Genomic DNA, 14,713 nt, shown 5'->3' with positions numbered 1-14,713 from the left:
CAGTAAATTATCACCTTCTTTATGAATTTTGTTTGCAGGAGCTGGCAAGCATCAACAAGGCCACCGCCCTGATTGCCATATAGAGTGAGTTTGAAACTTAGAAAGGCTTTATGTTGGTAATGCTGACGCAGATGTGGAAGACAGTGATGGGCGCTGTGAGCATCATGAAGCAGCCAGAAATGGTGAAAAGTAGAATTATGGAGGTCCTCCTGCACTTGTGCTCGGTGTCTCTGCCCATCTCCCCAGCACCACCTCTGCTGCTCTTCAGAGCCTGACGTGCTCTCTTGGATAGTAGAATGTGTTGGGCGGTGAGACAGTTCAATAGCAGCAGCAGGGGAATAGGAAAAAATATGTTTGAGATATTTGGTGAGCAACCGGATAGATGCGCAGGCCAGTGAAGTGAGGAAAACAGCGACAGTGTGGCAGCCCGACTGTGGATTGTTCAGAAAGTAAGTAGGTTTATAGCAAAAACACAAAGGAATGTTGACCATGATGTTAAGAGCGCTCACGATGGATATGACCACATTGGCTCTTCTTTCAGTGCAATACCTCACCTTCAATCTGTTGGAGCAAATTGCTGCAAAGCAATCAAAGGTGAAGGTGATTGTAAACCAGATGGAGAGTTGGAGGCTCAGCCCTTGCAGAAAGACACTGTGTCGGCATGCGGGGGTGTAGCTCAGCAGCAAGCGCAGGATATGATACTTGATAATCTGATTCACAACCACACTGAAGACAAGGACAATCAGATCTCCTGAAGCCATGGCAGTCATGTAGTGAGTGATTCCTTTGTAAGGGCCACACGACCCTTGGGAAAGAATCAAAACTGTCATCATGTTCGTTGTAAAGAAAATCCAATCGTGAGATGTATCAAAACACACCAGGGATGAGCAAAGATAAAGTCATGGAGACATAGAGTCATTGAGACGTACAGCACCGAAACAGACCCTTTTGTCCAACTCATCCATGACGACCAGATATCCCAAACCAATCTAGTCCCATCTGCCAGCACCTAGCCCATATCTCTCCAAACTCTTCCTCTTCATCTCTCCATCCAGATGTCTTTTAAATGTTACAATTGTACTAGCCTCCACCATTTTTATCTGGCAGCTAATTCCTTACACGTTCCACCCTCTGAATGAAAAAGTTGCCCCATTGATCTCTTTACATCTTTCCCCTCTCACCCTAAACCTATGCCTCTCGTTCTGGACTCCCCAACATTAGGGAAATGACTTTTTCTATTTATCTTTACATGCCCTTCATAATTTTATACAGCTGTATAAGGCCAACCCCTCAGCCTGTGACGTTCCAGGGAAAAACAGCCCCAGCCTGTTCAGCATCCCCCTATAGCTCAAATCTTCCAACCCTGGCAACATCCTTGTAAATCTTTTCTGAACCCTTTCAATTTTCACAACATTTTTCTGATAGGAAGGAGACCAGAATTGCATGCAATAATCCAACAGTGACCGAACCAATCTCTTGTACAGACGCAACATGACATCTGTACGCATTCGTCTGACTAATAAAGGAAAGCATACCAAAAGCCTTCTTCACTGTCTTATCGACCTGCGACTCCACTTTCAAGGAGCTATGAACCTGCACTCCAAGGTCTCTTTGCTCAGCAACAATTCCTCGGCCCTTACCATTATTTGTATAAATCCCGCAAAGATTTGCTTTCCCAAAATACAGCACCCCACTTTTATCTACATTAAACTCCATCTGAGAATTATCAGCCCGTTGGCCCATCTGATCAGGATCCCGTTGCAATCTGAGGATACCTTTTTCGCTGTCCACCACACCTCCAATTTTGGTGTCATCAGCAAACTTACTAACTACAACTCTTATGCCCACATCCAAGTCATTTATATAAAAGTTGAAAAATAGTGGATCCCGCGCTGATCATTGTGGCACCGGCCACAGGCTCCAGTATGAAAAACCAACTTCCAACACCAATCCTGTCTTTTACCTCTGAACCAGTTCTGTAACGAATGGCCAGTTTTCCCTGTATTCCATGAGATTTAACCTTGCTCACCAGTCTTCCACGGGGAACCTTGTCGAGTGCCTCACTGAAATCCATATAGATCACATCTACCGCTCTACCCTCACGAATCATCTTTGTTACTTCTTCAAAAAACTCAATCACGTTTGAGAGACATGATTTGCTTTGAACAAAGCCATGTTGACTCTGCCTTTCCAGTCCCTTTTGCAAATACATGTCCAGTTCCCTATGTATTCCCTTCAACAACTTGCCAACCACCGATGACAGGCTCACTGGTCTATGGTTCACTGGCATGTCCTTGTCAAATTTCTTAATCAGTGGCACCATGTTAGCCAACGTCCAGCCATCCGGCACCTTGCCTGTGACTATTGATGTTACAAATAACTCAGCAAGAGGCCCAGCAATAACTTCCCTTGCTTCCCGCAGTGTTCTAGGTTATACCTGGTCATGTCCTGGGGATTTATCCACTTTTATGAATTTCAAGGCATCCAGCACTTCCTCCACTGTAATATGGACATTCTTCAAGATGTCACCATCTATTTCCCGATATTCTATATCTTTTATCTTGGATTCCACAAGACTGAACTGCTGTTGGCAATTCGAGCCTTGACCTTCAACGAAAACCATTGAAACCTCACTAACAAAACATTGTCTGTGCAATGGAAATAATCAAAAGCTAATTTCAGGAATGGTATATTCAGTCAGATTCGATTAGATTAATTCAGTATGGAAACAGGCTCTTCGGCTCATAAAGTCTGCAAACGAGGTGTTGTTCAAGTAAGATTATGCCCATCTCCATTTGAGTCTGGAAGAATCTAAGGTAATCTCTTTGAAACATGTAAGCTCTTGAGGGGATGAGATAAAGTTGAACACAAAAGGAGATAGTTTCCTATTGATTACAGTGATTCTGATGAAGGGACACGGTATCCTTTTTCTCACAGGGGTAAGGAATTTACTATTCTCTACGAGAGTGGTTGAGAGCGGAATTATATTACCTTGAAGGTAACTGGGACTTGGCCTATAAGATTGATTTGTACAGATTTTGGAGACACAAAGGAGTGGGAAGCTATATTTAGTTGTTAGCCGCTGATGAGGAATTTTAAGGATTGCAAGGATGGGATCGAGAATTTCTGTTCCAAGCGCTTTTTGGTCCCATTTTCAGTCGAAAGCCGGAACAGACAAAGCATTCTCTGATGAGGGGAATATCCTCTCAGCATTTACCCTATCAAGGCCCTTAAGAATCCAGTATGTCTCAATTGGATCACTGTTCATTCTTCTCAACTCCAGTGAGCAAACTCTAAAACTGTTGAATTTTTGACCATAAATCCTTCTTTCCACACCTTTGGTAATCCGAATGATTCTCCTATGAATTACGTCCTATGATTTTTTTCTTTCCTTTATTACTGGATCAAAACTGCTCACAGATTGTATGTAACACGATCTGCTTGTAACTTGCAGTAAGACATCCCTACTCTTGTACTTCAACCCGCTTGAAATAAGAGGCCAGAATTCCATTTGCCTTCCTTATTACACCGTAAGCCTGTGTGCTCTTTTTCTGGTTGTGAACATAAGTAGCCCCCAATTCCCTTTATGTACCAGTGTTCTGCAGTGTCTCTCCATTTCAATAAAACTCTATTGTTTTGTTCTACATTCCAAAATAAACAACTTGTCATTTTCCCACATTATACTCAATTTGCAATTTTTTTGCCCATTTCCTTAATCTGACAATATGTCTCTGAAAAATAAGTTTGCATCTTTCTCAAAATTTCCCTTTCAATCAGTTTTACTGTAATCTGCAAAATTCCACTTGATGAAATTAGGATTTTCCAAATGTTCTGCTGTCCGAAAGTAATGAACTGTATCCAATACATTTTTGAATAGATACTTCTATCCACATTTTGCCTTACTTCCTTTTGAATGGGTGTGTTACATGGACAGTTTTTCAAACCAGTGCACCTTCTCCACAACAATAATATAACATACATTATTTCTGCACCTACCTCTTTCAGGATCCAAGGTTGCAATTCATCAGAGCCAGCAACGTTTTTTGACTTTGGCCAAATCAGTTTCTTAAATGCTCCTTCTTTACTGATGGTCATTTGACTTACCCCCTTTACCTCATTCTGCGTATTAATGGGATGGTCAAAGTGACGTCCACTGTCAAGACTGACGGAAAAGAATTGTTTATTTCCTCTGCCGTTTTCTTCCGTTAGGATAAACACAGTTTTTTTCCAATTCAGTCAGCTGGGACAGGACTAATTGCCCTCAAACCGAAATCAATGGTAATTAAAAGAAATGAAAACTCCGCAGAAAGAAGGTGTTAGATCGGGGTATCTCGTTTCCAATTGCAAAGATTTAATTTTAAAACAGAAAATGTCAGAAAAATGTTACAGTGACTTCTATTCGTTGAACAGTAATTCCAAAAGTTGGAAGAACAGGAAAGAGAATTTGTTTTGGAAGCGCCTGCACTCGCATTTTCAGGTGAAAGCAAAAAAAGTCCAAATGAGTTAACTCATTGAAACATCATCAAGTTATACACAAACCTGCCCTCTGGTGAAACAGTAAACAGACCTCACGAAACGTACTATTTCTAACGAAAAAATTAATATCTCGCTTAATTGAGCAGCATTTACAGTGAGCTGTGTGATCCACCGAGGGTAAGGACCAGTATCTCTCAGGCTCCACAGCTCTGACTTCTCAGGAGGCCACGAGAGAACTGATTGCCCCAACTCAACTTTAACCAGTCAGAGAGAGTAGAGTCGTCCATGTCGAAGATGCAAATCGCCAAATTTTATGCTTTTAAGTCAACTACGTCACGGCTCTGAAGAAAGTGAGACTTAAATCCAGGCCTTCTAACCTAGACAGAATAATCCTACAAATGTGCGAAATAAGCTCTCAGTTACACCTTTCTAATCTTACCTAACTCTTTCTCGTTTTAGTTATTGTATTCAGTGACAAATGAAAAAGCATTCTCAACAGCCATTTTCATTTACTATCAGAAAGATTGTTTTAAACGTTATTTCTGTGGTATGAATCGATATTGGCGATAACACTAATAGTATATCTTTATAACCTAGACCTTTTGACACATTTTACTCAAGTCTGCCTTGACTAAGAGATCTTAACTCACAATTATCAACAGCAAAATTGATGTAAAGCAAAGTATCTATGACAATGTTGTTCTTTTTATACAAGACAGCTAATGTCTTAAAGTTCAAAAACAACTTCAATTCATATTTGACACGATCTCTCCAAAAGAAAAATAGGTCCCTTTGACATTTCTGTTTTCATTCAATGTTTTTTTTTCCTGTGTTCAATAAATTTCTGGAAGGTGCCATTAAAGTGCTGCAAATCAGAATCAACTTCTGGTAAAATATATTTACGTCAAAATTTCGCAGGATTTTGTATTTCGTCTTTGGAACTTAGAAAAGCATAACCGTTCAAACCATTACTAAATAAAAATCTGTCTATCTCATTCTTAAATTTACTCCATTTTCCAGCATCCAACACAGATTCCACAGATTCGTGATGGCTTCAGGAAGAAATTTTTCCTCATCTCTTTTTTTTAAATATGCTACCATTAAGCCTAAAGCAGTGGCCTCTCCATCCAGAGCTCCCCCACATGAGGAAACATCCTCCATATGTCGATTTTGTCAAGTATCAAGTCAAGACTCAAAAACCTAAGACAAAGAAGTTTTGGCGTATGTCTATGATGTCTGAAATGGGATGTTGATCATGAGGGAATCCTGAAGGGAGACTGGATGGACAGAATACCTGGAGATGGAACGACTTTTCTGGTAGAAGCAAAAGTTGTAAAGCTCCTGATCTTAAAATGATATGAAGAAAAATAACATGCGGGCATTGAAATGATGCGAGACAAACAAAATCTCATTTTTGTATTTTCAGTGGGACGTCTATTGTTGTGCAAGAATGTCTCAGGAATGCTCAGAAACCAACGCATCTGGAAAGGTAATGGGTATTAAAACCAAAATTGATACGCATTTCATATTCTTACTCGACTGCTGATAAATATATTCCGAAGAATGAAGGCTTTGACTCTTCACTGCTTCAAAAGAAGCCGTTTTTCTTTATTTTCCAAGTGAAGAGCACCTGAATTGATAGAAAAAAAAACTTTGAACATTGGATGGCACCGGCTAGGAGTGATACAATAACCTAGAACAGAGTGACTTTAAGGCTGCTGGGAAGACGGAGAGGAAGAGGACATGAAGAGAAATAAAGTGAGGACGACATGTTTATTTACTTTACAGTAATTGGTTGATAATTACCAGCCTACATTTTATGGTAACGATATTGTTAAGGTCAGAGAAAGGTGACTCTGGCAGAGTCACACAATTAATGCTCCCTTCAGAAGAGCTGAGGAGTTTCCCGAGCACTCCATTATTTTAGAGGAGACGATGCTGATGGAACTGGTTTATTTGGGAGCTGCTGTAAGGTAAGAATTGGTGTCTTCATCCGACAAGAAATGTTTAGAATTCTCCTCCCGATAGTTTAGAGCTGTGTAGGATTTTGGAACTAATTGTTGTGCCCCGAATGCTGAGTGGACTGCACTGTAAATGTATTAGGTAATTCAATGTTGTACCTGTTTTATCATGAGTAAACCAATTACATATTTGGTTTAATTATGAGAAAAATAAAACCTGTAAAAGTGTGATTTTGTTTTCATTTCACGTTGTGTCATTCAGTAAATTCATGACTTTTGATTTCCTCTTAACACATTCAACAATACCCCAGCTCTCGATTTTAAAAGTATGACAATTTTGAAATTCTGAGAGTCAGAATTGCGTGCAAATCAATACTGTTTCTTGCTTTCTTTCAAAACCCTTTGATACCTGCTGCCTGAAGAACAAACTTCACTCCTTCTTGATAGCAATCAAGAATTTAGTCTCAACCTCTTCTTGTGGCAAGGAATCCAAAGGCTCACGACTCGTTAGATGAATAATCTTTTCATTATCACAGTCTTAATTCGTCGATTCAGTGTGCTAGGACTGTGAGCTCAGGTTCTGGAATATCAAGTCATTGGAATATTGTTCCAATTCTTGCCGTGTCTCGCTCTTACAGAATTTTATAGTTTTATATCTAGTTTCATGGAATTTTATAAGATCCCCCTCAATCCTCTAAATTTCTGTGAAAATAACCTGAAATGATCCGGTCTGTCTACAAATGAAAGTTCTACCATCTCAGGGGTCAATCTGGGAAATTTACGTCTTAGTTCCTCCATCACCAAAAGATACTTCATAAGATAAGGAGACAAAACGTCCGACACAATAGTCCACGTGTGTCGCACCAAGGCTGGAAAAATTGCAGCAAGTCACCCCTGTCCCATTCGGCAAATGGTCCCGTTATGAAGTCAACATTTCTTTTGCTTTTTTCACTGCCTATCGCAACTGCATGTTTAGTTTAAGGGACTGGAGTACAAGGACACCCAAAACTTGTTGCACCTCCTCATTTCCTAATCTATCTTTTGATGATTATCAAACATAATCTCATTGAATAGTGGAGCTTACTCACTCGGCTGAATGGCCTACTTCTGCTCCACCATCTTATCGTCTTATTTTCTCCTCATTCTGCAAAAGACACATCAACACTAAAGCAAGGTACCACAGCTGCTGGACATCTGATATAGAAACAAAGTGCTGAAAAAATGCAGAAGATCTGATAGCACCTGCAGAGGAAGACTCCTGTCAAACCCGTCAGAGTATCCCTTATCCTCACTATCCATACGAGACTAGCAGTGCATTCAAAGGATGTATCGTCACCATCGTACGCATCCTTCCACCCTTGTCATCATTCCAAGTGGATAAATCATATTAGCAGATTGAAGCATGATCCTGCTTCTCCCTCCAGCTGGTTGAACTCCGTCTCTCTAAAAACTGGCGACTTTATGAGCCTCAGGTATCCCATCTACTTGTGTGAGAATAGGAGTTTTGGTGACTTGTATCTGGTATTTTGCTAATTAATCTCTTCAACAAAATCAGTATGACCCGCAAACTGTCAATGTAACTGCCAAACCCACATTAAACTCGATAATTGTGGCCTTGCTAACGTCTGATTTAAATGTATTGTGAGTCCCAACATTTGCTGGTGGTTGAACCAAGCTGGTCATTTATTCAGAAAGGATTTACAAGGATGTTGCCAGGGTTGCAGGGATTGAGCTGCATTGAGTGGTTCAATAGGCTGGGGTTGTTTTCCCGAGAGCATCAGAGGTTTAGGGGTGAACTTAAAGGGGCGTACAAAATCATGAGGGGCATGGATAGAATAAATAGACATTTTTCCTGGGGGGGTTGGTGGGATGGGCGGTGGGGGGGGGGGTGCGGAGTAGAGTCCAGAAGTACAGGACAGAGCATTAGGGTAAGAGAGGTAAGATTTAAAAGGAACCTAACTTTTTCACACAGAGTGTGCTGCGTGTGTGGAATGAGCTGCCAGAGCAAGTGGTGGAGACTGGTACAATTACAACATAAAAGGCATCTGGATGGGTATATGAATAGGAAGGGTTTAAAGGGAATTTGCCAAGTGCTAGCAAATGGGACTAGATTAGTTTAGAATATCTGGTAGGCACGGACAAGTTTGACTGAAGGGTCTGTTTCCGTGACTGTACCACAACTCTGAAATAGATGGGAGTACGCCCCGATTTCAGGACCAGATGGGTTGCATTGAGAATTATAAAAATTAGATGAGGGCATAAATGTACTTTGTTGATTTGAGACACTGTTATCATCGGTGAAGTTGGTATATATTGCCCAAAGAGCAACAATTAGTAACCCAGATGGCCATAAGCATGATGCCACTGATCTCAATTAGAGGGGTGCTGGAAAAGCACAGCAGGTCATGTAGCATCCGAGGAGCAGGACCGGATGCTACATGACCTGCTGTGCTTTTCCAGCACCACTCTAATTTAGATTCTGGTTTCCAGCATCTGCAGTCCTTGTTTTTACCCGGATGCCACTGGTAGACAGACCAGGTAAAGATATCACAAATCTGCCCCTTAGATCTGAGAAGGCAATTAGCTTTCTGTTTGACAAAAACTAACAGCCAGACGGTCACCATAAAAATACTATTTGATTGAATGGATATTTCACGAATGATGTTATTTGATACTGAGTCTCCAAGATTTAGCTTTGGTTTCTGGATTACTGGCCCAGTGAAGTTATCATTACTTCAGCACCTCCATGTCAATGTCAATTATTTACGTGGTTTACACAGCAAGGTGGATGGAAATGTCAGAACATGTGTCATCTCCTCTCTGAATCTTCTCTGGGTCAGTGCGTAAATACAGGTGTTTGTACAGGAGGTGGTGCACATCAGCAGGAACGCAACCCTGATTGCCGTATAGAGCGAAGTTGAACCTTGGTAATTCACTGTGTGGGTTACACCGACACAGATGTGAATGACAGTGATAGGTGCCGACAGCACCATGAAGCATCCAGAGATGGTGAAGAGCAGAACAATGGAGGTCCTTCTGCTCTTCAGCTCAGGGTCTCCGCCCATTTTCCCAGCGCCACCTCTGCTGCTCTTCAGAGCCTGGCGAGCTCTGCTGGCCACTAGGATGTGGCGGGCGGTGAGAGAGTTCAACAGCAGCAGCAGGGGAATAGGAACAAACATGTTTGAGATGTTGGTGAGCCACCGGTGAGCTGCCCAGGCTGGTGAACTGAGGTAACCAGTGACGGTGCGGCAGCCCCACTGTACATTGTTCAGAACATGAATGGGCTCATAGCGAAAAGGCAAGGGTATGTTGACCATGATGTTAAGAGCGCTCATGATGATTATAACGATATTGGCTGTTCTTTTCGTGCAATAACACGCCTTTAATTTATCACAGCAAATTGCTACAAAGCGGTCAAAGGTGAAAGCGATGGTAAACCAGATGGAGAGTTGGAGGCTGAACCCTTGCAGGAAGACACTGAGTCGGCAGGCCGGAGTGTAGTTCAGCAGCGAACCCGGGAAATAATCCCTGATGATCTCGCCCACGATCACGTTGAAGACTAGAACCATCAGATCTCCCGTTGCCATGGCAGTCATGTAACGAGTGATTCCTTCGGAAAGGCCGCACTTCCCTTGGGAAAGAGTCAGCACTGTCATCACATTAGCTGTAAAGAAAATCCATCAGGGAGGCACACTGTCAGCTATTGCCAGTCAAGACTGTGGGATGCTGGAGGTAAGTATATACTTTTACAACTGTGAAGAACAATGACATTTCATTTGTAATCCTTGGTCTCTGTCCTGGGCATAATTGGGTTAAGATAAGGGATAAGGTTCGAGTGATTGCTAGACAATTTCAGGAATAATATAAACTGGTTAACACTTTGCACCACTAAATCTCCCGTTTCAAGAAAACACATCTTATTGCTTTTGAAGCAGCTCAGAGAGGATTCATTTGTCTCATTCCAAGGATTAAAGTCTAGTTTTGAGAAGAAAGGTTATGCCTACATGAGTTTGATTCCAGAAGAATGTCGTGATCTCATTGAAACATCTAAAACCTTGATGGGAATACAAAAATTAAAATACCAGGAGCTAGTTTCTGCTTGAGATGAAGTATATTTAGAATGGGACACGGTTTAAGGATGAACAGTTTCTCTTTTCAAACAGAGATAAGGAGGTTTTTATTCTCACAGAGAATGGTGATGATGTAAAATCCTCTTCCTCAAAAGGTCGTGAGGACTGGACCGATTAGACTGAGTTGGATAAATTGTGCATACACCAGTGAGTCGAACCCCATGGAATGCAGGCGGGATGATGCAGCTCGTTCAGATCAGCCAGTATCTTCCCGAAAGTCAGAAGGTGTTCAAACGACCAATTGGTCTATTCCTACTCCTAATCCATGTGTTCCAGCATTCCTTTTCTCTGGTTAATGGCCGTCAAAAAAGTTTCCTTTTTAAAATGTCATCAATAATCTGTCGATTTCAGCATTAAATATACAAAAGGGCCCTCCCTACATTAGCTCCCTCAGTGCTCACAACCCCTGGAGGGAAAGCGTTCCTCCTCACCTCTGTCTAAAATTGACACTCCTTTCTTCTGAGACTATGCCCTTTTGGCTCTCGCAAAATAGAACAGACACCAAGAATGTCGCAACAGCTCATCTCCAGTTAACAGAAATTTCAAGGATCGCAAGAATGAGATTGACAATTTCCATCAGAAAGTGCTCTTGATCCCATTTTCAGGTGGAAGCAGGAAAAATTAAAGCACTCTTCCATCAGTGGAAACATCTTCACAGCATTTACCCTGACAAGCCCCTGAAGAATCTGATATGTCGAAACGAGATCACCTCTCGTTCTTTTAAAATCCATTCAGTGGACTCCCAAAACGCTTAGCCTTCAGTCATTGTACATTCCCTCCATATATGTGATGAACCTAAAAATCCCTCTTTGATCTGCCTTTTATGAAATGGTACCTTTCTTTCAATAAGAGAATCAAAACTGTTCACAGAAATCCTGATCTGGTCTCACCAACTCCTTGTACAATAGCAGTAAGACTTCCCTACTCTTACACTCCAACTTGAACACACAGATGAACAGGCTCAAGAAAAGCTTCTGAGTATTTCAGTGCTGAATGATCTCTCTGACTTCAAATAATGTTGACTTTGTTAATGTTGATCTTGTGTTGCAAAATTCTTGTGCATTTGTAACCTGTATGTTGCAGATCATCTGAACACCCATGGTCTGAATGGTATTCTTTGCTATGATCTCTCCGTACGACTCGCAAAACAAACTTTTTTTAAACTGTACTGAGGTACATGCGACTAAAATAAATCAAATCAACTCTTAAAATTAGGGTTAACATTCCATTTCCTTCAAGATTACCGTCTGCACGTGTGTGTGCGAGCTTTGTATGTTCGATGCATTAGTATCCCTTTGTTTTCCAGCTTTCTGCAGTTTCTTTTCTCTCATTAAATACAACTCTGTCTCTTGTTCGACTTTCCAGAATGAACATCTTCACGTGATCACATGTTTGACTCCATTTGCCGACTTGTTGCCCGCAATCCCCATCAATATCTCGCTGTAAACCGCTGATGTCCCTCTCATAATCTGCCTTTCAACTTATGTTTGGGGTCATCTGCAAATTTGGCTGTCGTGCATTCACTTTCTTCCTTCAAGCCATGAATGGATACGGTAAAGAGTTGCAGTCCCAGATCCCGGTGGAACACCAATGTTCATAGAACGCCAAACTCAATAGAAACCCTAATCCTCAATCATTACTTCTTGGCGTGTGGCCAATTCTCTATCCATAACAATGCACGACCTCCAATAGCATGGGGATCTTATTTAATGGTTGAACCTTCGGTGGCTACCTTGTTGAGGGGATTATGAAACGTCAAGTAGAACATATCTACAGTTGCCTTTATATCTATTCTGGTTGAGTCTTCCTCAAAACAATCAAATCAATTTGTCAGACAAAATTTCACTTTCATAAAGCTGTCCTGTCTGCTGGATGAGATTAATATTTTTTTCAAATATAGTGCTATCCCATCTTTAGTAACAGATTCCAATAATTTTTCAATGATAGATACATTCATTCTTTGCTCACACCTCCCCCCGCCTTTTGAATACAGCTGGCATGAAACTGTTAATTCTGTACTACTCCAATTCCAAGGATTTTGGGAAATTTCAGATGATGTGGCATGGTGGCTCATTGGCTAGCACTGCAACCTCACAGCGCCAGGGACCTGGCTTCAAATCCCACTTTAGGTGACTACATGACTGGCGTTTGCAAATTCTCCTCGTCTCTATGCAGGTCTCCTCTTTCAATCCAAAGATGTGAAGGTCAAGTGAATTGGCCATGCTCAATTGCCCATAGTGTTAGGTGCATTAATCAGTGGTAAATTTAAGGGGATGAGTTACTCTTTGGAGGGTCAGCGTGGACGTGTTGGGTCAAAGGGCCTCTTTCCATACTGTCGGGAATCTCATCTCATGCATTCATTATTTATGTACATACGTTTTTTTCATCTGAGGTTGCAAGCCATCAGGGCTACGGAACTTATTTGTCTTTAACATCATTAGGTTGTCTCATCCTCCTTCTTTAGTGATTGAGGTGGGCATCAGTTTCTCCACTATATTCTTTAGAATCAATGTCACTGCAAAGTGTGATGCAAAATATCTCTGTAAGCCCCCTACCATTTCCTTGTACCTTGTGATTATCTCCTCAATTCATTTTCGCTATCTTCCTTTTTACATATTATAAAAAGCTCTTTCAGTCAGTCAGTGTTTATATTCCTTGTTAGCTGGCTCTCAGTTTATTTTCTCTCTCTTGTCAGTCCTCCTTTGCTGACTTCTGAATTTACCTCAATTTGCAGGCCGGATTTCTGCATTTGTGCGTGCTTTATCTTTCAACTCAATATGCTTCTGACCTTCCTTTGTTTAACATATTGGGTTTATCGCAGTTGTGGAATCTGTCCTCCTTACTGGGATATATTTTGTTTTTGCCAAGACTCATGAATTAGTCCCTTAAATGTCTGCCATTGCAAGCATTTCTGTCAATCTATCCATTCAATTCACTGCAGCTAAATCTATTTCATTTTATTGCTATCTTCTTTGTTCAGGCTAAACGCAGGTGTTTCCAAACCAGAGGGTGGGAGAGGGCAAATTGCACTCAAATTGAATCTGATATTAATGAAGAACAGGTAAACGCAGCAAATATGCAGGAGATGAATTCGTGCGGTACAGCTGCAAATTGCTGAAACGAAATTCAACGCAGAACCAGCAATAAAAATGTCACAGAACGTTTAACCACTTACCAGGAATTCCAACGATTGCAAGAAAAGGAAAGAGAATTTCCATCGGAAGTGCCTGTGATCCCATTTTCAGTTGAAAGTGGAAGCATTCAAAATGAGGCAAAGCATTGAAAGGCACTTGACTTATATAGAAGCCAATCCTCTATGAGGGAGTGAGCAGATCTCATTAAACACACTATTCACAACAAACAAGTCACTGCGGAGAATTTAAAGTGAGCTCTGTGATCCAGAGAGAATCAGGGATAATGACTCCCAACTTCCAGAGGCACTAATCTCTTGGAGAAACACGCGAGACCTAATTATTTTGGGTTAACTTTAATTCGATGCGGAGAGTTATGTTTTCCGTCAGGTCGGTACAAAGCATCACGTTTCCACCGTTTAAATCAACGTGTGCAAGGAGAGGGCTGTGGAGAAACTGAGACTTGGAACCAGGCCAAGTAGCCCAGCGTGAGAGATTGTACAACAGTGCCATGTCTGACCCCAGTTGTAACTTTCTAATCTTACTCTTCTCTTTCTCTAGTGATCTAATGCATCTGTTGAACAATGGAAAGGCATTCTTAAGAGGTAGTTTGACATAGCATTCGAAAGAACTTTCTGACATGATTTCTATGGCTCACCAAAGTTAATGAAATGAAACACATTAATTGCCAGAGCAGTGATATTACACTTAAAGCTGCTTCAATCAGGACGTTTTAACACAGTGGTTTAATTCACATTAGCTTTTGCCAAAATGTCCATTAAAATGTTGTTCTTTCCAGCAAAATGAATGGCTTTTATATTATACAGCTGCATTATCAAACTTCCAGAAACTTCATTTCTTTTTATACACAAGTTCTCCTAAAGCAAAGAAAGCACGAAAGGATTGTTGTCAATATGAGTAAGTCTGTCAAAAGTCATTTAGGCCATGAGACCATAAGAAATTTGAATGTGTACATTGCGAACCTTTGCAGAGACAACAAAAGCCTCGGTGTCTC

At 41.1% G+C, this 14,713-nt stretch overlaps 1 protein-coding gene across 1 annotated transcript; it reads right to left on the bottom strand.

The window, feature by feature from the left end:
- Positions 1-9,196: 9,196 nt before the first annotated feature.
- On the bottom strand, positions 9,197-10,093 carry LOC140455073 (probable G-protein coupled receptor 139). The gene has a single exon (XM_072549737.1). The coding sequence runs from the start codon at positions 10,091-10,093 to the stop codon at positions 9,197-9,199; it is 897 nt and encodes a 298-aa protein (XP_072405838.1).
- Between the last annotated feature and the right edge of the window lie 4,620 nt (positions 10,094-14,713).

Source organism: Chiloscyllium punctatum, chromosome 30, assembly GCF_047496795.1.
Source record: "Chiloscyllium punctatum isolate Juve2018m chromosome 30, sChiPun1.3, whole genome shotgun sequence".
Lineage (NCBI taxonomy): Eukaryota > Metazoa > Chordata > Chondrichthyes > Orectolobiformes > Hemiscylliidae > Chiloscyllium > Chiloscyllium punctatum.
Note: the sequence above shows the minus strand (reverse complement) of the source record. Positions and strands in the feature narration are given on the sequence as shown.

Coding starts and splice junctions, on each gene's coding strand:
- LOC140455073 (XM_072549737.1), bottom strand. CDS start 10,093: ATGACAGTGCTGACTCTTTCCCAAGGGAAGTGCGGCCTTTCCGAAGGA.